Source organism: Cetorhinus maximus, chromosome 1 (genome assembly GCF_964194155.1).
Source record: "Cetorhinus maximus chromosome 1, sCetMax3.hap1.1, whole genome shotgun sequence".
In the NCBI taxonomy this organism is placed as follows: Eukaryota; Metazoa; Chordata; class Chondrichthyes; order Lamniformes; family Cetorhinidae; genus Cetorhinus; species Cetorhinus maximus.
The window spans coordinates 232,046,995-232,073,722 of record NC_135879.1 but is presented as its reverse complement, the minus strand read 5'-3'; the positions used below and the strand labels follow the sequence as shown (position 1 = coordinate 232,073,722).

The 26,728-nt window shown below is 44.7% G+C and overlaps 1 protein-coding gene across 2 annotated transcripts in view; it reads left to right on the top strand.

Annotated features, from left to right (window-relative positions):
* The window catches only part of LOC144687910 (histone-lysine N-methyltransferase Smyd1-like), a 74,103-nt gene that overhangs the window by 14,871 nt on the left and 32,504 nt on the right, over window positions 1-26,728 (top strand). For both annotated transcript variants that reach the window (XM_078554503.1, XM_078554493.1), the window contains exons 2-4: window positions 10,470-10,646; window positions 12,035-12,248; window positions 26,267-26,397. In XM_078554503.1, the coding sequence (XP_078410629.1) occupies window positions 10,470-10,646; window positions 12,035-12,248; window positions 26,267-26,397 (522 nt within the window). The remainder of the gene's footprint in view (window positions 1-10,469; window positions 10,647-12,034; window positions 12,249-26,266; window positions 26,398-26,728) is intronic.

The window sequence follows — 26,728 nt, the reverse complement described above, 5'->3', positions numbered from 1 at the left end:
TTAAGGTTTAGGTGGTGAGTATGGGAGACTCCAAGGATCGTTACAACAGCTGAGTTTGAGGTTTCAAGTGGATGTGAGCAATAAGATCAGTGGAATTTTGCCAGATCAAAACTTTTATAGGATCTAAGTGGCAATTGAGGCTTTTTCAATACCTTGGGTTAAGACTCCGTAAAACCTTGAATATTCGTGATTTTTTTTTAATTCATAGCATGTGCATATCTGAGCTTGGGCCAGCATTTGGCTTCTTCTTCTCTTAGGCAGTCCCTCGGGGTCGAGGATGACTTGCTCCCAGACTAAGAATGTGTTCTCAGGTGACTGAAGAGTCCAATGTGCGACCTAGAGTCTCTGTCACAGGTGGGGCAGACGCTGGAAGGGGGAACAGGTGGGTAGGGTGCCCGGGTTGCCAGGCGCTCCTTTCATCGTCGATGTTTGGCTTCAGCTAGCCTTTGGCGATGAGACTCGAGGTGTTCAGCTCCTTCCTGGATGCTTTCCCTCCACTTCCGGCAGTCTTGGGCCAGGGATTCCCAGGTGTCAGTGGGGCTATTGCGCTTTTTCAAGGAGGCTTTGAGGATGTCCTTGAAGTGTTTCCTCTGCCCTCCTTGGGCTCGCCTGGAGCTCCTAGTGGAACACATGTTTCAGGAGTCTCGTGTCAGGCATGATGTGGCCCACCCAGCAGAGCTGATCACGTGTGGTCAATGCTCCGATGCCAGGGACGTTGGCACGCCTATCCTGCCAATGGATTTGCAGGATCTTGCAGAGGCAATTCTGTTGGTACTTCTCTAGAGTTTTGAGGTGCCTGCTGTACATAATCCACGTCTCTGAGCCATATAGGAGGACGGGTATCACTACGGCCCTGTAGACCATGAGCTTGGTTTGAGGTCCTGGTCTTTGCCCATCCTTAGTTGTGAAGGTGGTGGTGAGCTGCCTTCTTGAACCGCTGCAGTCCATGTGGTGTAGGTGCACCCACAGTGCTGTTAGGGAGGGGGTTCCAGGGTTTTGACCCAGCGACAGTGAAGGAACGGATATATTTCCAAGTCAGGGTGGTGACTGGCTTGGAGGGGAACTTCTAGGGGGTGGTGTTCCCAAGTGTGTGAAAAGTTTTATAGGATCTAAGTGGCAATTGAGGCTTTTCCAATACCTTGGGTTAAGACTCTGTAAAACCTTTGCCCAGAAAAGCTGATTCACTGTTTATTATTCTTGAAGCTCAGTGAAATGCTCCCTGACTCATTAGTTGTCAAATTGAGTGCAAGTCAGGTTGTATGGGATAGAAATTTGGTGGCAACAGAGGTTATGATCTGAAATTGTTGGATTCAATGTTGAGTCCAGAGCGCGTGTTGCTTAAGCTTGCACTGAGCTTCATAGGCACAGTGCAGGAGGCTGCAGGGAGGTCAAAGTGGAGTGGGATGGAGAATTATAGTTGGAAGCAACCAGACACTCAGAGTCATGCTTACAGGTTGAACAGAAGTGTTCAGCAAAGTGATCACCCAGCCTGGTGTTTGGTCTCCTCAGTGTAGAGGAACCCATATTGTGTGCAGCATACAGTACAGTATACCAAGTTGAAAAAAGGTGCATGTAAAATGTTGGGCAGAATTTTTCCTTTGGCGCCCACCACTGGAGAAGTGGGTGGGGAACTGTGGGGATGTCCCGCAGCTATCTAACCCTCTGAGGAGCATTCATTGGCTGGAGGTGGGACTTCTGCCCCTCACTCGGGCCGAAGTCTTGCCTCAGAGAGCTGCTGGTCTACTGGGAGCATTGGCCACTGCTGGAACTATAACCACTCAGCAAAGTCAAAGTGCCAAAGCCCCAGTGTGGTAATCTGATGTGTAATATACTTCTAAAAAGAATGTTATAATGGAAAATTTCATGATCTTAGTATCCAATAGCAGAGTAACGCAGGCTACCTCTATAGTTAGTGGCCTGTAGTCAGTAATTAGTAGCAGCAGTAGTGTAGAGATAGAGTTTGAAGTGTAATCACATGTTTAGTTGCTGCTGTATCTTTGTAAATAAACACAGAGTTTCTACCTATGAAGTGTCTGCTACTCAACTCTATCATTAGTACCAAATCGACCACCCCTTACAACAAGCGTGCGAACAGGGTCACACAAACTGGTGACTAGGGTCCAACACCCAGCACATAGGAAAGTTCTGTTGTGGAAGGAGGGGAGGGGAGGCTTGGGGTGGGTGGGGGCTGAAAGGGTTGTGATTTAAAGGGCAGGTGGGGAGGGACTACCCAGGAAGGGCCTAGCCTTGTCAGGGGGCAAAGTGGTGGTGGGGGTGCACCCAATTTTGAAAGGGGGCCAGAATTGGTGGCATCCTCCCCCCACCTTATCCGCTCAAGGCCCAAGTAGGATAACCTGACAGGCCTGTCCCTGAACATCTCCCGCCAGCCTCGAAATTATAGACAGGCTGCGGGGGGGTTGCAGGAGAGTGGTGGGAAGGCCATTCAGGGAATTTTACTGGTCCCCCTGCCTGAAAACCCGTTAGCATGGGCCTGTAAAACTCTGCCCGCTGTTTCAGCTGGAAGGAGCGTGTGGGGCGCTGGACAGTTGGAAGAGAAGAGGAGGCGAAAGGCCATACTTGCCCTTTCACAGTCAGGAGTGGGGACTTTGACTGATTTCCCTCTCCTCCTGAAACACCACTTACTGCAGTTCACAAAAATAAAGGGTTTTTTTGTCTGTATGTCACAAGTACATTCTACCATTTTCAACTGAGGTTTTAGGAATCCTATTGCTGAATCCTTTTGAACTGTTTACTTTGAAGGCAAAGTCCTAATAAATGAAGGACTACATTTACAGGGTACTCTGTTGATTCTCTCAGAAATATGCTCCAGCTCTTCATATACATTGAATTATCTTCGAATGCCACAATGGTAAACGAGCAGGCTCCACCTGAAGCACGACACTGAGAACCACTAGTACAAATCGGGGAATCTTATAGAATTCATCCACATTGAGCCTAGAATAAACCCCAGAATTCAGTGTAAACAAGGCATAACATCATCGTCATAAAAGTTGGACAGGATCAGTCATGTGCACAGGTCTGGTGTTGTGAGATTAACCTGCTGCTTCTGATGATGGCTAATTGTATTATTCTGGTATGTATTATATTATATCACTGCCACTGTAGTCCAGTGCCGTCATTTTGGCCCCATTATTCGTGACCCCAACCCACCCCCAACCGTTGCACCCTTTATTCAGACAGGCACGTTAGGTTACGTTAGGAACAGAAGTTTTGTTTATTTAGCCCCACGGGTCTTCCCCGTCATTCAGTTAAATTGTGGCTCATCTGCACCATCTGCCTTTACTCCACATTCTCTGCCTGGCTGGTTTGTTATTATCGTTGTGGGTCTGAGCTGAGATTGACCTTGGTCAGCATCGATTGTGACTGCTGGGTGCGAGGCTGTTGATAAACTACCTTTTATAAAACACTCTTCTAACAACATACACGATCAGGCTTAGCATGAGGCCTCACGCAGAATCATCCCTCAGTATATTCTGTTGTCATGTGATCTTACGTCACTGAAGATGCAGACTGTCTATTTCATATTTAACATTAACCTTTTACACTACACCTGGGGCTCAGATAGCTGAATCTGATGGGCCAGAATTTCAGTTCAACAGGTATAGGAAGAGTAGTATGGGTATGGCTGCCTGTCTGCTGACAGATTCGAGGATCAGAGGGAAGGAGATAGTAGCCAGCATTCTGGCTTCCCTCTTTTCTTGTAATCAGGCTCCTGCAAATCTTATAATCTGACACCCTCAGTGATGAGAAAAGTTAGGAAGGAGAGCCAGTTATTCCCCCCCCCCCGCCAGCTTCATTTCCAGGGATGGAGTAAATACTTCAGATGCATCTACTGCACTCCGGCACAGGCTCTTTTCCAGACTTTAGGGAAGGTCTGAAAATCCTGAGGTGACAAAAAATGAGGCAGAAACCCTTTGATCCTTTTCCTTGAGTGCCCATCAGTCGCTGCATTGTGCAATATAATTCTTTCCTAGTGATGTTAACCTTGTTGGCGTCAACTTGTTGAGTTTGAGAAGTGTCAACTTGGCTCAGTGGGTAGCATATTCACCTCCGAGCCAGAAGGCTAAACAGACTGGGCTTGTTTCCACTGGAGTTTAGATGAGTGAAGGGTGACTTGGTTGAAGTATATAAGATTCTGAACAGTATTGACAAGGTGGATGTCGAAAGGATGTTTCCTCTGGTGGGTGAGTCCAGAGCTAGGGGTGGGGTCATCGTTTTAAAATGAGGGGTTACCCTTTTAGGACAGAGATGAGGAGAATTTTTTTCTCTCAGAGGGTTGTGTGACTTTGGAATTCTCTGCCTCAGGAGGCGGTGGAGGTGTGGTCACTGAATATTTTTAAGGCAGAGCTTGATAGATTCTTGTTAGGCAAGGGAATCAAAGGTTATTGGGGGTAGATGGGAATGTGAAATTCAAAACACAAACAGCTCAGCCATGGTCTTATTGAATGGTGGAGCAGGCTCAAGGAGCTGAATGGCCTACTTATGCTCCTATTTCATATGTTCGTATGTTTGTAAGGTTTTGGTTTCGACTCAGGAGCCGAATAGTGAACTCAGGCTATTACTCCGGCGAGTAACTGCAAAATTGCTGCTTTTGGATGAAATCTTCCATCGGCCTCCCCAGGTCAACATTAAAGATCCCATAGCAATATTTAAAAAGCAGGTTGTTTTTCCATATTCCTCCCTCAATCAACATGACAAAGATTAGTATCTTTTTTGCTGTTGCTGGCACAGATTGACTACTTGGTCTGCCGACATATAATCATAGAATCATACAGCATAGAAGGAGACCATTTGGCCCATCATTATGGTGCCCCAATGTTCCAGTTTTGCCGGGACAGTCCCGGTTTCTCATTAAACGCCCCGGTGTCCCGTAAATTTGCTCAATACGGCTCAAATGCCCTGGTTTGCGGCTTTTTCCTCTTACATGAACCGAAGGTTTCCATCAGAATTTCACCTTTTTGCATGGCGTCAGCGCCTCGCCTCTTCTCTTCACTTTGTCTCCCCTCCCCTTTACCACATGCTCCATCTACTGTCGGCAAATCCAAAAAAGCACTAGGAATTGGAATGCCGCTCACACACCGACTGTTCAGCAGCTGCGCCGGGACGCGCCCGCATGCGCCGAAACCCTTCTCACTGGCACCCAGAGCCGGGAGTGAATTTGTTTTCTCAAAATGGCCCTCAATGGGACAGCTCTAATTGTGAAACTTTTGTGTCTGTTTTCCGGCACCGTCTTCGGCTGCATTAACTTTATTTATACCCCATCCCTTATATCTTCCCCCACGAGAAATTACCTTGTTTCCTTCTCGAAATGCTTTTACTTCCCCAAAAATCGACACCTGACGACCACCATCCCGCCCACAAGGTGAATACCCTTTTCCAATTGGTCAGTTGGAGCCTGTTGGCATGTTCCGTGTGGCCCTGCAACCTGTCAATCACTTACCGGAAGTAATGGCTGCAGTTGAACTTGTTAAAGAGAGCAGGCCAAGTTTGGTCTGTGGGCAATTCATGCCCTCCTAGCATTTCCATTGCCATCCAATTTAATAAACAGTGATGGTAGACCTGGCTTGTTTTTAAGATAAATATCCTTTTTAGGGCTTTAATTATTAGAGGCACATTGTCTCTCTGAGGTTGCCGGTGGATGTGAGGGTGATTGACAGTGGTAAGGGGCAATCACAAAGGTCCAAATGCAGCACAGTGCCATGACAGACAACTAGGTAACCAATGAGATCCAAGAATCAAGGGGCACGTTCAACCAGTGTCTTAATAGAGTTGGCAGTTTGGGCTGGACATATTCCGGAAGATGCCATCACATGACCTCCCACCTTAAACTGTCTCTCCCCCAGACTCCTGCCATTGGTTCCTATTGGATCCTAGTCAGCATTGGATCTTGTTGGCACGCTTGTTGTAAGTGGTGGCCGATTTGGTACTAATGATAGAGTTGAGTAGCAGACACTTCATAGATAGAAACTCTGTTTATTTACAAAGGTACGCAGCAGCAAGTAAACATGTGCTAACACTTCAAACTCTGTCTCTACACTCCTGCTGTTACTAAGTACTGACTACAGGCTACTAACTATAGAGGTAGCCCACGCTACTCTGCCATTGGACACTAAGATTATGCAATCTTCCATTATAACATTCTTCTTAAAAGTATATTATACATCAGATTACCACATCCCTCCCTCTTTACTCAGAAATACATTTTATATTTACAATTTTCTCAAAATATCAAATTATTTACACAGATAAGTAATTTACAAATTTAGTCTTTCTGTTGGTTTCCTTATGCCTCAGCTCTACAACTTCAGATGCCTTGTCAGGAATCTCCTTTTCCGGAGTTGTCTGAACATCAGGTACTTCGGTGGGCTCCTGCACATCTGTATCCTCCAATCTTGAAGTAGCAACAGATGTGCCTTAACTGGGTTGAATTCTCTCAGTAGGAAACGCCGAACTGGCTGCAAACGCTGGTGGAATCATTTCTTGGTGCATAGTTTTTCTCTTCCTTAGATGATTCACATGTCTCCGTATGACTTGGCCCTCCACCTTCACGAGGTAAGACAGAGGTCCAGTCGCTGCACTTATTTCACCCGGTAACCACTCTGGTCCCTCTCCAAAGTTCTTCACCATTTCTCCCACATTAAATTTCTTCTCCCAACTATGTCAGTCGTGTCTAGTTTCTGACTTCCCTGACTCCCTTCCACCTTCCCCACCAAATTTAGCTTAAGTTCAATCTGGTCCTGAGATGACGTTTCGTCAATAACTCCGCAGGTGTGACACCTGTTGTTGTGTGAGGGGTGGTCCTGTAATGAAAAAGAAAGTGTGCTAGCTTGGTTGCTAAGGAACCTCCAGTTAATTTCTTCATGCCAGCCTTGAATGTTTGAACCGGCCTTCCATCCAGTCCATTTGAGGGAGGGTGGTACGGTAAAGTTTTCACATGAGTGATACAGTTGAGGCTGATAAACCACTGAAAGTCAGCACTCGTAAATGCCATGCTGTTATCAGAAATGGTCAATTCTGGTAGTCCGTTAATGGCAAAACTTTCACATAACTTCTCAATTGTAGCAGAAGACATTAATTAGTGATATCACCTCATATATGTCCATCCATTTTGAGTGGGCATCAATAATAAGCAGAAACATTGTTCCCGTGAAAGGTCCCACATAGTCAATGTGTAACCGCACCCATGGTCTTCCTGGCCATTGCCAAAGGTGTAGTGGAGCTGTTGAAGGTAACTTTTGCAGTTGCTGACATTGCACACAATTCTTCACTAAACTCTCTATTTCACCATTCACCAGGCCAGAATAGGTTGCTGTGTGCAATGGTCTTCATTTGGGATATTTCTGGATGTGCACTGTGAATTCAATTAGCAATGGCTCTCTACCCTTTGGAGGTACTATCACTCGTGCTCCTCACAGTAAGATGGCTGGTTATTTAATTATTTAATGAAGTACGGTTTCATTTAATCAGATACAGGCTCTTGTGACCAACCATGAAGTTTTTGTCCTCGTACTTATGATAGGACTGGGTCCTCTCTTGTCCAGTCTCTAATCTGTGGAGTGCATACTGGTGAGGAATCAAAGAAATAAAATACAAAATACAAAATAAGTACTTGTGGAACTGGGACTTCCACATCCTTTTCCTGTAAGGCAAACAATTATGTGCATTTGCAATTTGACTACCTGTCCTATGTATGAAAGTGTACTCGAATGCTACCAGGATTAAAGCCCATCATTGTATTCTTGCTGATGCTATGGGTGGTATAGCCTTGTCCTTGCTGAACAATCCTAGCAATGGTTTGTGGTCTGAAACGATTGTAAAATGGCTGCTGTGTATGTACTGGTGAAATTTCTTAACACTAAAGATGATTGATAGGCCTTCTTTTTCTAACTGTGAGTATCTCTTTTCCACTGCTGTGAGCGTTCTTGATACGTAACCAATAGGCCATTCCGTGCCATTGTCCATCCAATGGGAGAGCACTGCTCCCACTCCGTAGGGAGATGCATCACAAGTCAATACTAGTTCTTTCCTCTGGTCATAAGGTATTAATAGGTTGGACGAGTGCAGCAGTTGTTTGACCTTCTTGAAAGTTTCTTTCTGGGAGGCATTATCTAACTCTAATTGTTGATAAGCATGACTGATATCAAGCTTCGTGTAGGTGTGTTCCACCTGTCAGCTTGACATACAGGTCTTCAATTTTTGGTATGGGGTGTTTGCCTAGCTTAGCTACTTTATTAACCGTCACTTTATAGTCTCCACAAATACGGATACTCTGATAGAGTTTAAGGACGGGGGTCAATGGGCACTGCCCATTCTGAGAACTGCACAGGTTATATAATGCCCTGTTTTTCTAGTCTGTCCAATTTGGTGTCAGCCTTTTCTCTCACTGCATAAGGTACTGGTCTGACCTTCAAGAATCAGGGAGCGGCCTCTGGATCCACATTCAATTTTGCCTGCAGTCCCTGCTTCTTCCAATTTCATTCCTGAAGACTGTGACGTACTTTTGTCCCTGAAGACTGTGGCAAAATTTTGTAGTAGCATTGGTAACCCACTTGCTCTCAGTTGGAAAATTTCAACCCATTGCAACTTGATCACTTTTCGACAGTTTTGCCCTGGGTGGCTTGGCCACTCGCCTGCTACCAACATCAAGGGTAGATTTACTGATTGGCTTCCATAATTAATAGTTATTTTACTTATGCCTTTGGCCTGGATGTCTTCACCCGTGTATGTTTTAAATTGGGCAGTTGTTTCTTCCAAATTTAATTGATGTTCCCCATTATCCAGATATTTGTAGGCATGGGGAGCTTTGAGGAGGTGATCTTCTTCTTATCGTGTCCACGGACAGTCTATATATGGCGCGGCCAGAACTGGATACATTTTTGCGCCTTGTTGTTAAATTCGGCAAGATCTGCAACAGTGGAGAGGAGGTGTTGGCATAGTGGTATTGTTTATTCACAAAGGTACTCAGCCGGAACTAAACATGTGCTAACACTTCAAACCCTATCTCTATTCTACTGCTGCTGTTAACTACTGACTACAGACTACTAACTACAGAGGTAGCCCACGCTACTCTGCTATTGGATACTAAGACCATGTGAACTTCCATTATAACGTTCTTCTTAAAGGCATATTACACATCAGATTACCACAGTTCCCCAATACGTGCATCATCACGGAGCCTGCCCGAGACTTTTCAATGTGTCCCGGTTTTGACTTTAGAAAATCTGGCCACCCTACCCATCATGCCTGTGCCAGCTTTTTGAAAGAATTATCCAGTTCATCCTACATGCCTTCCCTTTCCCATTGCCCTGCAGTTTTTTTCTTTTCAAGTATATTCCTAATTCCCTTTTGCAAGAAACTATTGAATCTATCTCATTACCATTTCAGGCAGCGTGTTCCAGACCATGACAACATGCTGCGTATAAAAAAACAACTCCTCATCTATCTCCTGGGTCTTTTGCCAATTATCTGTTCCCTCTGGTTCCTCTGTTATCATCGTGTGGATCTTAGCTGAGGTTGCCCTTGTTCAGGATCAATAGAAGCTGTTGGAGACAAAGCTGTTGGTAAATCTTACCTTTAATGAAGCATTCTTCTAACTGTTTATTGGTTGAGGTTTACATAGGATGAACTGGATAATCCTTTCATAAAGCCGACACAGGCATGATGGGTAGGGTGATTTTCAAAAGTCCAAACCGGGACACGTTGAAAAGTCTTGGGCAGGCTCCGTGATGATGCACGTATTGGGGAACTGTGTTAATCTGATGTGTAATATGCCTTTAAGAAGAATGTTATAATGGAAGTTCACATGATCTTACTATCCAATAGCAGAGTAGCGTGGGCTACCTCTATAGTTAGTACTCGACAGTCTGTAGTCAGTAGCAGCAGTAGTATAGAGATAGAATTTGAAGTGTTAGCACATGTTTAGTTGCTGCTGGGCACCTTTGTACATAAACAGGACATGCTCTGTTGTCATGTGACCTTACATCACTGATGATGTAGACTGTCTATTTACATATTTAACACTAACCTATGACATGTACTACAGTTAAGGGGGAAACAATTTCTACCTATCTCCTCTATTATAACCCCTCACAATTTTGAATACCTCTATCAAAGTTCCTCTTAATCTTCTCTGTTCTAAAGAGAAAAAAGCAATTACTTTAATCTCTTCACATGACTGCCTCTGGTGCCATTCTAGTAAATCTTCTCTGCACCCTGTCCAATTCCTTGGCATCCTTCCTATAATGTGGTGCTTAGAATTGAACACAATCCTCCGGATGAGGTCCAACCAGTCTATCCTCTATTTGTACAGCCATGGATACCCAAATACTTGCTTTTAAGAGACTTGTCCTGCCTCCTTCAAAAATAATCCCCTACATCGAGTGCCTCATGTGGCTTCAATGGCAGACGCAGGTACAAACTATACTTGTTTTTCTTTTTCTTCATTATAGCCTCACGCACCAAATATGCCACAGCTGTTTTAAGAAGCAAGCTAAACTCCAACGCTGTGGACAGTGCAAGTTTGCCCACTACTGCGACAGGACCTGCCAGAAAGCAGCGTGGTCGGAGCACAAGAACGAGTGCTTGGCCATCAGGAACTATGGCAAGCCCACCAGTGAGACCATCAGGTGAGCCAGCACTGCTCCCTTCCACTTTGCAGGACCTACACCCACTCCTTGAATGAGCAAAGTAGATGAAGCAAACTGGCTGGGTGATTAGAGATGGATGGGGATGGGAGAAGCGGTGATCGTGTGGGTTAAATATGTGGCCAAAGGCTTAGCTTAGATACCCAGAAGTATTGCTTACCATGGAGAATGATCACCACCTAGTTACTGAATGGTGCACTCAGGTATGGATTCCCAGCAGACCCTCAAAACAGAGGGGCCCTAAGTCCCCGAGAGAGGTGGAAATTTCCAGTTAAATTGGACAAAAAGGATAGTGAGGCTAGTTATTCCGGAGCTTGCTCGATTTCCTTAAGAGGCTGGGGAGGAGCTTCCCAGGACTTTTCCTCAGATGGGTTGTATTTTTTTTCCCTGTGTTTCTTTATTTTGCGCCTTGAGGAAATGGTATGAGTTGCTCGATGGCCCATCGTCTAAATGGGTCAGGCTTGAAGCACCACTCGATCGTCGCCTAATCTTTTATATGTTCATATCGAAAGCTCTGGGATGGAATTGGTCTTCACCAGGATGTTGCCTAGGCTGGAGCGTTTCAGCTATGAAGAGAGACTGGATAGGCTAGGGTTGTTTTCCTTAGAGCAAAGAAGGCTGAGGAGGTATACAAAATTATGAGGGGCATAGATAGGGTAGATAGGAAGAAACTTTTGCCCTTAGCGAAGGTGTTAATAACCAGAGGGCATAGATTTAAGGTAAGGGGCAGGAGCTTTAGAGGGGATTTGAGGAAAAACTTTTTCATCCAGAGGGTGGTTGAAATCTGGAACACACTGCCTGAGGGGGTGGTAGAGGCAGGAATCCTCACAACATTTAAGAAATATTTAGATGAGCACTTGAAACGCCATAGAATACAGGGCTACAGGCCAAGTGCTGGAAAATGGGATTGGAACAGATAGTTGCTTGATGGCCGGCACGGACACAATGGGCCGAAGGGCCTCTTTCTGTGCTGTATAACTGAATGACTCTATGAACCTATGACTAAGTTCGTGTCGTTGTCCTCAGAGCAAAGAAAAGATTTAATGAAGGGTGTTAAAAATTACGAAGGGTTTTGGTAGAGTAAATAAGGTGGAACTGTTTCCTGTGTTGATAACCTGAGGGCATCGATTTAAGATAATTGATAAAAGAATCAGAAGAGAGGAGAAGATTTCCTTTGACACGATGAGTTGTTAAGGGTGGTGGAAGCAGATTCAACAGTAACTTTCAAAAGGCAACTGGATAAATACACTTGAAACGTTTTCTGGGGTATGGGAAAAGAGCAGAGGCTAGGACAATTTGGATCGCTCTTTCAAATCGCCTGATGGACCTGCTGTGTGACTCAATGATTTATGCTTTTGTGCCGCTCTCAGACTGGCTTCCCGTATCTTGTGGCGGATGGCGAGAGAGGGGGACGTTGTCTCTGAAGACCGCCTCTCATCCCTCAAGGACCTCCAGGACCATGTGGATGACCTTAGCGAGGAAGAGAAGACACAGCTCGCTTCAGATGTTGAAGTTTTGCGCAAATACTGGCACTCGAACAATCAGCACTTTGACAGTCAATCCATATCCCATATATTTGGAGTGGTAAGCTGTGTAGAATCAATGATCTCATCCTGTTAAACAAGTATCCTTCTAAAAAATACCTTACAAGGATAGTGCTAGTAACTCACTCACGTTATGCTGTGGTAATTTGAAGTTACATTGATTGGTAAATTGAAATTTGATATTCAAATCACTGGGTTTTTTTCAATTCTCATCATCAATGCAATGGATTCCCCCTCTCACTTTTCGCCTCTCGAATCTGCGCTTACACCTAGTTTATGTTGACGAGGTGATTATAATGTTCTGACATGAGGAAAACCTTTTGTACACAATGAGTGGGATTTACCTGATTGAAGCAAATTCAGTGGTAGTCTTTAAAGGGCAATTGGAAAAATACATGAAAGCGCTCCCAGAGGGGATATGCCACACTACAGATTAGCATAATTTGACATGAGATAATCTCACATAGAGGGGCGACAGCGCCCGGTGGAGGAGATTGAAATAGTAATCTGATGCAAGAGGGCCTCTTGGGAAGTTGGGCTAAAATTCCTTGCGTTGAGAGCTGGATCCGGTTCCGGCAGTGTAAGTAGTTCTGTAGATGCAGAATTTCCTGGTGCATTCATAATGTGACCAAGCAGGGCCATCATCAAACTGTAAATTTTTCCAATATGCCTATGGCAGGTGGTAAGAGTGGGGGGGGCAGCATGCATGATGTGGAGTGGTGCCCCTCAATCTAAAGCCTCTGGTGACAGATTGCTGACCTGTTCCAGGAAAAAAAACTAGTCGTGCAAACAGGGATAAACACATGCTTTGCCTGCCTCATATATCACTGAACAAGGGAAAGGAAGAAAGAAAAGGGTGTTGCTGCAGCCATTAAAGGTGGCCACTGAGATCACTCTGCTTTGGTGTCAAACTCAGCCTTAAAGTAAAACAAAATCAAAGTGCTTTCTAGACATTGTGAAAACTGAGCTCAAACCCTTTTTTTGTCATCGTGTGTGGGGCTTCATGCGCGTCGGAAACATAGAAAATTTATGGCACAGAAAGAGGCAAATCGGCCTATCATGCTGGCACTGGCTGAGAAAAATCTCTCCAGCCTACTCGGCTGTCCAGCTCCTGGTCCAAAGCTCTGCAAGGTATAGTACGGCACTTCAAGTGCCTATTCAAGTATTGTTTTAAGTGTTAACTGAATACTGTGCGCATTATTGTGTGGCTGCACAAACCACTGATGAAAGTGGGAGGCGGGGAGAAGCTGGTTTGTTTTCACAACACAAAACAGCGTAAGTCATAAATTGTGCCCTTCCAGGAAATTCTGGGCTCACACATATGGACTTAGACACGATACGATGATTGGAAAATAATATTGATTGTTACAGAATTGAAGCCTATTTGCCAGTCCCAAAATTCAAAATGAATTAACACAGCCTTCCTGCCTTCCTCAATTGTTTCTTTTGAATTTACCACCGGTAATAATCCAACTTCCTCTTAAATGCCTTGATTGAATCTGCCTCCGCTGCATTCTCAGGCAGTGCACTCCAGACCCTAACCACCTGTTGCGTGAAAAAGTTTTTCTTCCTGTCTCCGTTGCTTCTTTTGCCAATTACTTTAATTTTATGCCCTCTCATTCTCGACCCGTGGATTGAAAGGGCTTTCCTGTAGCCCATTTTCCACCAAGTCAAGATCTACTTCTTTATGCACAATAATGAAATCTAAATTTGAGCAACAGGAGAAGCTAGCCGTTTCACGCTGCTACTATGCAGCAGCAACACGAGTGGTGTTCACCACTAATAGGATGCTGCTGTCAAGCCAGAAAGGTGTTCTGCCTATCACACAAACGAGTCATCTGGCTTATGAATTTCAGGGCCAGTGTGATGCCAGGTGTGTAGGTCATATGTTCCAATGAATGGCGGATTGTATCAAACAACACGTCCCTTCGGCTGTTCGCAACAGGCAAAGTACCGACTGTACCCATGCTTGCAAAAATCAATACATAGTGTCCAATATTAGATGTGATTCCATGACTGGACAACACTTGCTAAACAATCCTGATTGTGCAAAGAATTACACTGACAGCCAATTTAAGATTTTCAGTCAGATTCACAATGACTTACACATGCTATAAGCTACATAGATTCACATACAGGGACATGTTCTTTGAAGACAGAAGGAGCGTGTCCATGCATTGCACCTTTTTTAACTAAACAAAAGCTTGGGGGCAGCCATTCCCTGGTTCATTCCCCGTAACCTTGACCAATCAGAGTTGACCTGCCTGGTTTGAATTTAAACTTAAGCTTGGCAGTTAACTCTTCCCTGGTGCATTCTCCTTGGCAATGCCTCTACCAATCACAGTCCACTTGCCAAATGATCAGCACTCTCTCCTCATGCAGTATAAATTGTTGTTCTCTTTAGATTTGGTCTTCTTGAGAATCTGTTCTTATGAGTGCAAGACAAAAAGTTTTGACAGCGTGTCTCCTTTTCTTCAGCAATACTCAAGTTCTGTACTTCCAAATGACTATTTAAATCTAAACTATTTATTCTGAATTTGTGTCTTTGTTCCCCATTAACAGAGTAAATCACATTATTAGGGCTAAAATATTTGGAAAGTGTGACAATAAGGCTTCTCCTCAGCACCTTGTTTCCAGTACAAACATTCATTAAATTCAAACCTCATTAGTTTCTGCTTGCGATACACCAGCAGGACATATAATGACCCAAATGCTTTGAAAAAGTGATTCAGAACAGACTGTTCAGTTGCCCTAATGGGTCAGTTCTTGATGGATCAGGGAGGTCAGCAACTGCAACTGACATTAGCACTCCTGGGTTAGGGGAGTGCCGGAGGGTGGTGGGCGGTGTGGAGACAGGAATATTGTCCCAGCTCTTGATCATATTGTCTTGACTCTTGATGGAATATATAAGGAGATGAACTGACTTGCCCTCCAACTGGGCTGAATACTCTGCCGACAATTCTGGTCTCATCCTATGGTTAACGGGTGACCATTTGGGCGAGGCACAAAGGGAGCTGTGGAACTGTGCCCCAAGAAAGAGTGAACCTGTGATCAAGCCCAATATAAATACATTGAAAGGGAAGCCAGATAAGTACATGAGAGAGAAAGGAACCAAATGACGTGTTGCTAGGAAGAGGTCAAGTAAAATAGGGGAAGGCTTGTGTGGAGTGTAAGAGGCAGCACAGATCTGTTGGGCTGAATGGCCAGCGTTTGTGCTGTAAATACAATGTAATGTTCCGTTGGAGAGGAGGAGGTTATTTCTGAGCAGTTACATGCCATAGATATGTGTTCACTGGAGTAAAAACAAAATACTGCGGATGTTGGAGATCTGAAATAAAAACTGAAAATGCTGGAAAAACTCAGCAGGTCTGACAGCCTCTGTAGGGAGTGAAACAGGGTTAATGTTTCAAGTCCAATATGACTCTTCTTCAGAATTCTCCGTTGTCCACTGGGATGGCTGCTACAATTTAATTCACATCGGACTGTTATGGCTGGTCGGGACAGATGAATTTCACCCCCATCAAAATTAGGGGCTGGACGGAAGGATGAAAAATCTTTAAATGCTTGTACATCCATTATGAAATTCATCCCAGAATAGATCTTTCTTCAGTGGAGTCTAAGCAGAACCATGCGGAGTGATTTCTACGGAGCCAGAATATTGTGAATGTTCCAATGTTGACCAAAACAGGACATCCAGCTGTACCCGAGAGGCATTTTCACACTGGAGTTATTTAACAAGTCATCATTCTCCCTCTGTTAGCACCTTCCCCGAAAATGAAAATAGCCATACATTCTGGGAATTGATGGCATTGCAGACCAAAGAAAGGGATGAACTCACAATCTTACAGTGCCTTTCATGACTTCAGGATATCTTAGAGTGTGCTAAAGCCAGTGAAGCACTTCTTAAGTGTAGCCTTTATTGTCGTGCAGTCAGCTAGTGCACAGCAAGCTCCCACAGGCAACAATGTGACCAGATCATTTGCTTTTGTGGTGTTGAGGGATAAATATTGGCTCATTCATTGAGCTCCAGTATACAGGTGACACTTGTGTGCACTCAGTTTTGATCAAGGGGGAGATGGCGGGGTAGCGGTAATGTCATGGGATGGATCACCTAGAGGTCCAGGCTCTGGCAGCATAGGTTCAAATCTGATCACAGTAGTTGGTGGAATTAAAATTCAGTTAATAAATCTGGAATATAAAGCTAGTCTCAGTAATGGTGACCATGACAACTATCATTGATTGTCATAAAAACCCACCTGGTTCCCTAATGTCCTTTAGGGGAGGAAATCTGCTGCCCTTACCTGGTCTTGCCTACATGTGACTCCAGACTCACAGCAATGTGGTTGACTCTTAAATGTCCCCTGAAATCACCTAGCAAGCCACTAAATTCACAAATAATTAGGGATGGGCAACAAATGCTGGCCTTGCCAGTGACACCCACATCCCATGGAAGAATAAAAAAGAAACTAAGCTTCAGGTCATTGTCAACTGTTTCCCTGAAGCATGTGAGAAAATGGGCCTTTCACTAAGCACCTGGAAAATTAAGGTCCACTTCCAAATAGCTCCCATTGCAAAACATCTCCCCGTTCAATATCAGATCAACAGCAAGATCCTGGAAAATGCAGAATATTTCCTGTATCTTGGGAGTCTCCTCTTGACATAGACGACAACATTCAAAACTCCAATGTACCAGCTCAGCCTTTAACCAACTGAGGAAAAGAGTATTTGAGGACCAGAGTCTCAAACCTCAGACTTAAGTCATGGTTTACCGGGCAGCAGTGATCCCCGTGCTCCTATGTGCTTCGAAGGTTTGGACAACCCACAGCAGGCACCTCAAAGCACTAGAGAAGTCCCAGCAGTGGTGCCTTCACAAATCTGAAGGAAAGAAAGGCAGTCCAAGAGCAGCCTCCTCTCTCAAACCAATATGCCCAGCATTGAGGTGCTAGTCACTCAAAACCAGCCCCGCTGTGTGGGACATGTCGTTCATAAGCCTGACGCCAGACTCCTGAAGCAACTGCTCCACTCAGAACTCGATTGTAGCAGGAAACTCCCAGGAGGATGGTGGAAATGCTTTAGGGATGTCCTCAAAGCTTTCCTGAAGTGATCAAACGTCCTCACTGACTCCTGGGAGAGCTTGGCTTGAGACCGACCGAAATGGAGAAGATTCATTCAGGAAGGCACTGGAAATATCAAGAGATTTTGTCAGGAACATGTTGAGGCATTGGAAAGGGCACATAAACCTCCAGACAACTCATCTAACCAACACTCCAAGCGCCACCTGTCCCACATGTAGCAGAGTCTGCAGATCAGACATTGGACTTATCAGCCATCTCAGAACCCATTGAACCAGAGCAGAATCAAGTCATCCTCAATCCTGAGGGACTGCCTACGAAGGAGAAATATTGGCCAGGGCACCAGGGACAACTGCCCTGCCTCTCCTCAGATAGCATCATGTGATCTTTTAGATGCACCTGAGAGGGCTGGTGAGGACACTGCACCCTCCGAGCTGCACTGGGGTCTTGGCCTGGATTTTACACTCAAGTTTCTGGGGTGGGACTTAAACCCCCAACTTTCTGACTCAGAGGCAAGAGTGCTGCTCCACTGAGCCACAGCTGACACCAACAAAAATGTGGATTTACAAATGTTCCATTGGGCTGAGGTGTCTGTAAGGCAAGTAAGTTGATGGGACTGGTCTCACACACTTACTCCTTGGGTTTCGCAAATTATACAGCAAGTCCCAGAATATCTGTCCAGACTGACTTTTGACACTGAATGGAAAAGGAGAAGTGGAGTGAAGCATCGCACCTGCTATGCCTAAACAGAAACGGAAACCATTCGTCTATGAGCTCTCATTATTAATTTCCTTACCAAATGCTATGCAGCTGACCACCCTGCAGCCGCCCTCTCCAAAAAAGGACTAGGGTAACAATATTGTGGGAACGCCGTCACCTCCGATTCCTCTTCCGAGTCACATGCCATCCTGAATTGGGACACTGTTGTAGCTTCGTCACTATTGAGCCAGAATGCTGGAGTACTCCTACCTCACATCACGGTGGGAGCACCATCACCTTCAAGGAGAAGACCGAGCCCTACCGCCTCAGGGCAACAGGTGGCAGCATTTCCTGCATCACGCACATTCTACGGAGGGAACCAGAGGAGATGAGGAGGAATGTTTTTGCGCTGTTAGTTTGTTGTGATCAGCAATGCGCTGCCTGAAAGAGCAGTGGAAGCAGATTCAAGAATAATTTCCAAATGGGAACCGGATATACACTTGAAAAGGAAGAATTAGCAGGGCAAGAGCAGGGGGCATGGAGATCATTGAACGGATCTTTCGTAGAGTCAGTATAGACACGATAGGCCGAATGGCCTCCTTCTCTGCTGTAAGATCCTATGAATGAATAAAACAGCTTCAATTATTTTTGGACAGTGTTGGAATGAAGAGCCACTCAAAACTAACTGATTCTCCATGATGCTGTCCCTGTCTGAGTTCAGACCCTGGAAAATATTTGCGCTGGTTAGCTGCTAAGGTAACCTATCGTTACTCAGGTACTCTATGTGAGGAAACAGATTGTACAGGGAGTTAAATAATGAGAAAATTGCTATGACTAGGTCATCAAGATCGGAAAAAAGAAGCAGGAATCAAATGCTTTACATTATATAGAATGACATAGACTATACAGCGCTGACACAGGCCATTTGGCCCATTAGTCTGTGCTGAGTTTAATACTTCATGCAAGTCTCCTCTCAAATCATTTAGCTCACTTCAGCCTTTCAGCACATCTGTCAACTTCCTTTTCTTTAATGTACAGTAAGTCCCCACTTAACATTAACTCAGCCAACATTGTTTGGCTTTAACCTCATTCATATATATATATATATATATATCTATATGTATATATATATATATATTCAACATTGCAGCTTTCACTACAATGCCCTTTGTCACAAGCTTCCTATTCTAAAGCATGCACATCCCACATGCACACACGGCACTTTCTGACACTTTGCCCGGAGCCATGGGGGTCAGTGCACCACCCCTGGGGACCTCTCCTTTTGCTCCTCTTCCCTCCGCTCCTGCCCTCGTTCTCACTCCCACCCTCAGTCATAAGAGCACAAGAGTAAGGAGCGAGAGTGCCCTCGAGCCTGCTCCGCCATTCAATAAGATCACAGCTGATCTGGTTGTGGTCTCAACTCCACTTTCCGGCCTGCCCCCCGCATAACCCTTGACTCATTTGTTGATCAAAAATCTGTTTAACTCTGCCTTGAATAAATCCAATGACCCAGCCTCCACTGCTTTCTGGGGAAGAGAATTCCACAGGATAATGACTCCCTTGAGAGAAAACAATTCTCCTCATCTCCATCTTAAAAGGAAGACCTCTTACTCTTAAACTGTGCCCCCTAGTTCTAGAGCTCTGCACAAGCAGGGGAAACAACCTCTCAGTATCCGCCATGCAAGTTCCCTCAGTATCTTACATGTTTCAATAAGATCACGGCTCAGTCCTCCAAACTCCAATGGGTATAGACCTAACCTGCTCAACCTCTTTACTTCTGTTTCCAAACCCCACCCCATTCACACCTTTAAAGCCCCCGCTGCCTGTTACTGCCACTGGGGACCTCTTCAGCTGCTCCCAACACCGACCAACTTGAGCCATGAAAATGAAGTCCGGTCAATCTAAAACCAGGCAGCTGATGAGTGTAATTTTTTTTTTTACATTTATTTACATTCCTATTGTATTTCTTTTATATTTTTACATTTATTTTATTTTAGAGACTATTTCATTTATGAAATTTGGCATTCAGGAAGGTTCAGCATTTCAACTTATAATGTTTTAATGTTCGTTTCTGATGAGAAAGGTCCTAAAAAAAAACTAACTACAGCATTTCTTTGATATTTAGTGATTTATTTTAGTACACAAGTTATGTCAGCGAGGAGTTACACAACACTGCACACGTGCGGTACAGCACTTCAACATGTACACTTTTTATTTTCTGTGTGAGAAATGTCCACAAGTACCTAATTCTGGTTTTCGCATTGATTCCTACAGGAACCGATGACTCACTTAAAGTCGATCCACTTAAAGTTGTAATTTTAAGGAATGCAAACACAACAACACTGTAAGTGAAAACATAACGGCCCAGAATGTCCATTCCCTAGGGGGTCGTGCCCCAGAGGTCCCCCAGAAGATACGCCCAGACATCCCCACTTAAGGACTGCACAAGAATTGCCCCGGAAGTTTAAACTTCCAATAGGCAATTACCCTACGCCTGGAACCATCCAATACTCCGGCTCCCTTAGCAGAACAGTTACCCAGGAAAAGTTGGAAGAATTAAAACCACTTCTAATTCATTGACCTCCCTGACCCCACACTGGAAATCCTCCGAATACCACCCCCCCCACCACCCCTGACTCGCCTTCCAACACCCCCAAATACCCCCTGACTACAGCCCACCCCCAACTGCCCCCACCCCCCAACTACACTCTCGGCCACTCGACTACCCCCCACCCCTCCGACTACCCTCCTGAACCCCCCCCACAACTACCACCGACTACTCGCCCACCCCCTGACTACCCTCTCAAACCCCCGGCTATACCCACCCCCAACCACCCCCTACTCCCCAATTTCCCCCCACCCCACCCTCCGACTACCCCCCTGCCCAACTGCCTTCCAGACAGCTCGACTAACCCTCACCTGCAGACTGCCTTCCCGAATCCCTGATTAACCCCTCACCGCCCCCTCTCCCATCCCGACTACACTTGCAACCACCCTACCGGCAGCTGACTAACCCCCCACCCTTCCCAGCTACCTTCCCCATGCCCCCTGACTACCCCCACCCTCTCCGACTACTCCCACAACCCATCCTCCCCCCGTGATCCATCCTGCCCGCCGCCCACCCGATCCATCCTACCCACCAACCACCCCCCCCACCCCCGCCACCATTATATCCACTTACCTTACACGCTTACCCTCTTCCTGACTTCTCAAAGTGACATTCAAAAAGGAACTTTTAAACTTAACTGGTTTACGGCAGCTTGTGCCGTGAAAATCAGGCCTGGTTTCCTTTCCCCTGACACTGCTGCCCAGCGCTGGAAAGGCCCGGGTAACAGGAACGCTGCACATTTCTCACCGGGCCTGGGTCGGAAGGTCAGGCGAGAGATGTGCAGCTCCCGACTAAGGGAAGTGAGAAGGAGCGGAGTGGCAATCTGACTGTGATTTTCACTCCTCCGAACCGCTGACCCAAAGCGATGGCTCGTTTCTCTTTCGAAAGCTTCTAAACTTTTCTTACAGACACTTCCTGCTCCTCATTCTAACTACACTCTGAGTGAAGAAATTTCTCCTTACTTCCCTGTTGGATTTATTAGTAACTATCCAGCATCATTGGCCCCCCAGTTTTGAATTCTATCACAAATGGAAGCATTATTTCCACATCTACCCTAAGTTTGGTTTATTTCCTTGCACAGTTGCCTACATTACAACAGTGTCTATCTTTCAAAAGAACTTCCTTGTTTGTGAGACACTTTTTAACATCCTGAGGGTGTGTGAGGTGCTTTACAAACACAAGTTTAAATAGTTACAATTTTGACACTTGGAAATGTGCAAGCTGGGCCTGAGACATTTTATAATGTTAAAACACAAAAATTCACTGTAACCCTAAGCAATCACAATGTTAGTCATCTAACTTGAGTACCAGAGATCTGATGGCATGAAAGGTTATCACCTGGCAGCTACCTGTACTATGGGCCGGATTTTCGCTACTGAGTGGGTAGCTCGAATCAGGAAATCTCTTGACTCAGCAGACCAACCTTGAATTAACAGCCCCCATTAGACCCAGTTTTCACTCCTGGGGAGGCTGAAGCTCTATTGATTCGGGCCTGCTGACCTCTAAAGCAGATCCTAGAATACCACAGGGGAGGGCGAGTGCTAAGACAGGGTAGTTAGAGGGCCTGCTTTGGTTCTCTGGCTCTTCACCCTAGTTGTTTTAGAAGATGTTAGGCCCTCTACCCCTCACCCTTCACACCCCTCACCTCACCTCACACACCCACCCCTCATGCCCCCCTCACACGACCCATGGCCCCTCTATGTGAACGCATGCCTCTCACCCACTCCCCTACACCCCTCATAACCCCCATGATCCCTCCATGCCAACTTATTGCCCGCAACCAACACTCCATACCCCCTATACCTCCATGTCATCTCCATAGATACTCACTCAGTATCCACCTTGGGCAGACGTCAGGCTCATGTGGAGATGGAAAAGAAACTAAACTTCTCACAATCTAACATAGCTCTCACTCATACAAAATTGATAGCATAAAACAACTCCTATTCATAAAACCCATTCAAAGTTTTTATATCTCCTCATGTGGCCAATCTCTTATAAAAAAACACATAATCTTCTATTTAGTCCCCACATCAAAGTCAATTAATCCTTTAATAGCCTCTTTAAACTGTCAATCAAACAGTGAACTCAGAAACCTCTGCTGAGATAGTTTTGGATTTTGAAACTCAGCTAAGCATTCATAATGGCATAATAACAGCCCATAAGACCATAAGACATAGGAGCAGAAATTAGGCCATTCAGCCCATCGGGTCTGGTCCGCCATTCAATCATGTCTGATAAGTTTCTCAACCCCATTCTCCCGCCTTCTCCCCGTAACCTTTGATCCCCTTACCAATCAAGAACCTATCTATCTCCGACTTAAATACACTTAATGACCTGGCCTCCACAGCCTCCTGTGGCAATGAATTCCATAGATTCACCACTCTCTTGCTAAAGAAGTTTCTCCTCATCTCTGTTCTAAAAGGTCTTCCCTTTACTCTGAAGCTGTGCCCTCGGGTCCTAGTCTCTCCTACTAATGGAAACATCTTCCCCATGTCCACTCTATCCAGGCCTTTCAGTATTCTGTAAGTTTCAATCAGATCCCCCCTCATCCTTCTAAGCTCCATCAAGTATAGACCCAGAGTCCTCAAACGTTCCTCATATGTTAAGCCTTTCATTCCTGGGATTGTTCTCGTGAACCTCCTCTGGACCCTCTCCAGGGCCAGCACATCCTTCCTGAGATACGGGGCCCAGAATTGCTCAGAATATTCTAAATGTGGTCTGACCAGAGCCTTATAAAGCCTCAGCAGCACATCCCTGCTTTTATATTCTAGTCCTCTCCAAATAAATGCCAACATTGCATTTGCCTTCCTAACTATCGACTCAACCTGCAAGTTAACCTTAAGAGAATCCTGGACTAGGACTCCCAAGTCCCTTTGCACTCCAGATTTCTGAATTCTCTCCCCATTTAGAAAATAGTCTATGCCTCTATTCTTCCTACCAAAGTGCATGACCTCACACTTTCCCACGTTGTATTCCATCTGCCACTTCTTTGCCCATTCTCCTAACCTGTCCAAATCCTTCTGCAGCCTCCCCACCTCCTCAATACTACCTGTCCCTCCACCTATCTTTGTATCATCTGCAAACTTAGCCAGCATGCCCTCAGCTCCTTCATCTAGATCACTAATATATAAAGTGAAAAGTTGTGGTCCCAATACTGACCCCTGCGGAACTCCACTAGTCACCGGCCGCCATCCTGAGAAGGACCCCCTTATCCCCACTCTCTGCCTCCTGCCAGACAGCCAATCTTCTATCCATGCTAGTACCTTGTCTCTGACACCATGGGCTCTTATCTTACTGAGCAGCCTCCTGTGCGGCACCTTGTCAAAGGCCTTCAGTCCTTGGGAAATATCAACAAAGAACTCTATTGAAACTGCATGCCCAGATGGTAATTTTTTTTTCCAATCTTTACCAGAAGGCATGTCGACCAGTTCAATGCACAATGGGTTTTTTTTTTAACTCCCACTGATAGCTTAAGCCTTTTTATTCAAATTTAAGGAGCAGGGGATTTAAAATATTTCAAACCAAGGCACTTAATTAGAACTTCTCCACCCTTCAAGATTGTCTGCTCCATCAATTTGTGACTCCCACAATGCACTTAAGGTGCTTGGAACAACCACAATGGGGTCTGTTTGAAGTCAGCACTAAGTTCAAATGGCCATGCTGAGTTTAGGTTTCTGTCTTGTGTGAATCATGATCCACCCCTTCCCCTGCTGGTTAAAATTCGATTTTTCAGAAATGCGTCTTCCACATCCAGGTCCCGTCGGTGAAAATCTGATGGTATATGTATACTCTGAACTCCCCAGACCAAAACATGCACTTGAAGCTGTTTCAGCCCTTAGAAACATGGGTGGACAGTGGGGGTTGGAGACATTCACATTGCTGTGCCTGAGACTCACGAATACAATCTAGACTGACACTCCAGTAATTGAGTGAATGCTGCATTGTCGGAAATGCAGTCTTTCAGTTCACAAGTGAAACCAAAATCTGTGTCTGGATGTAAAACAGGATTTAATTTAAGTAACAAGAAATATCCCAAAAATTGCTGTAAATCAGGAAATGGAAGGGAGGGAGGAACTCAAGGAAATTACAGTCGCCAGGCAAGTGGTACTGAGAAAATTGTTGGGGCTGCGGGCTGACAAGTCCCCGGGTCCAGATAGACTTCATCCTAGGGTCTGAAATGAAATGGCTAGTGAAATAGTTGATGCATTGGTTTAATTTTCCAAAATTCCCTAGATTCAGTGAAGGTTCCATTAGATTGAAAAAATGGCAATTGTAACTCTTTTATTCAAAAGGGGAAAAAACATAAAAGAAGAAACTACAGTTCAGTTAGCTTAGTATCTGTCATAGGGAAAATGTTGGAAGCCATTATTAAAGAAGTTATAGCAGAGCACTTAGAACAATTCAATGTAATCAGGCAAAATCAACATGGTTTTGTGAGAGGGAAATTATGTTCAATCAATTTATTGGAGTTCTTTGAAGAAATAACATGTGCTGTAGATAAAGGGGAACCAGTGGATGTACTGTACTTAGATTTCCAGAAGGCATTTGATAAGGTGCCACATCACATTGCAAGAAATAAAAACTCATGGTGTAGGGGGTAACATATTGGCATTTTCTGGTTGGCAAGATGTAATGAGTGGTGTGCCACAGAGATCAGTGCTGGGGCCTCAACTTTTTACAATTTATATAAATGATTTGGATGAAGGGTCTGAAGGTATGGCTGCTAAATTTGCTGATGACACAAAGATAGGTGAGAAAGTAAATTGTGAAGAGGACATAAGGAGACTACAAAGGGATTTAGATAGGTTAAGTGAGTGGGCAAAGATTTGGCAAATGAAGTATAATGTGGGAAAGTGTGAAATTGCTCATTTTGGCAGGAAGAATAAAAAAGATACACATTATCTAAATGGTGAGAGATTGCAGAGCTCTGAGATTCAGAGGGATCATGGTGTTCTAGCTCATGAATCGCAAAAGATTAGTATGCAAGTACAGCAAGTAATTAAGAAGTAATAGAATGTTAGCATTTATTGTGAGGGGAATTGAATACAAATGTAGGGAGGTTATGCTTCAGTTATACAGGGCGTTAGTGAGCCCACATCTGGAGTACTGTGTACAGTATTGGTCACATTATTTAAGGAAGGATGTAAGTGCATTGGAAGCAGTTCAGAGAAGGTTTACTAGACTAATACCTGGAATGGCTGGGTTGTCTTATGAGGAAAGGCTGGACAGATTAAGCTTGTATCCACTGGAGTTTAGAAGAGTAAGAGGCGACTTGATTAAAACATATAAGATCCTGAGGGGACTTGACAGGGTGGGTGTGGAAAGAATGTTTCCTCATGGGAGAATCTAGAACTAGGGGTCACTGTTTAAAATTAGGGGTCACCCATTTAGGACAGAGATGAGGAGAATTTTTTTCTCTGAGGATTATGAGTCTTCGGAACTCTCTTCCTCAAAAGGCAGTGGGAGCAGAGTCTTTGAATAGTTTTGAGGCAGAGGTGGATAGATTCTTGATTAACAAGGGGGTGAAAGGTTATTGGGGGTAGGTGGGAATGTGGGGTTGAGGTTACAGTCAGATCAGCCATGATCTTATTGAATGGCAGAGCAGCCTACTCCTAGTTCATATGTTCATATGTTCATCTGTTTAAAAAAAAAACACTCATGTTTTTAATTCTCCAGATAAACTGCAATGGTTTTACAATCAGTGACCAACGTGGGTTGCAAGCTGTGGGTGTCGGATTATTTCCAAACCTGTGCCTTGTGAATCATGATTGCTGGCCAAACTGCACGGTTATATTGAACAATGGCAAGTAAGTAAAAAAAATAGGATAATTAGAATGAAGGGGTAATTATAGTTGCATGAGCATTATTTTTCTGGGGAGGGTGAATGCAAATTGGTGAGTCAAATGTAACATGATTTTTACTGATTATATATTAGACTGCTGCTGTATTATGTTTTACTTGGCATTAACAAATAGTAGTAAGTGAATTGCAGGATTATAAGAACACTAGTTGGCCATTCAGCTCTCTTCTGTTGTTCAGTTAAATCATGGCTGATGTGTATTTCGATCCTCCCAAATTGCCATAACCCCTAATAATCTTGCTCAGTTCTCTGAACCTAAGACAGGTCCAACCCAGAGC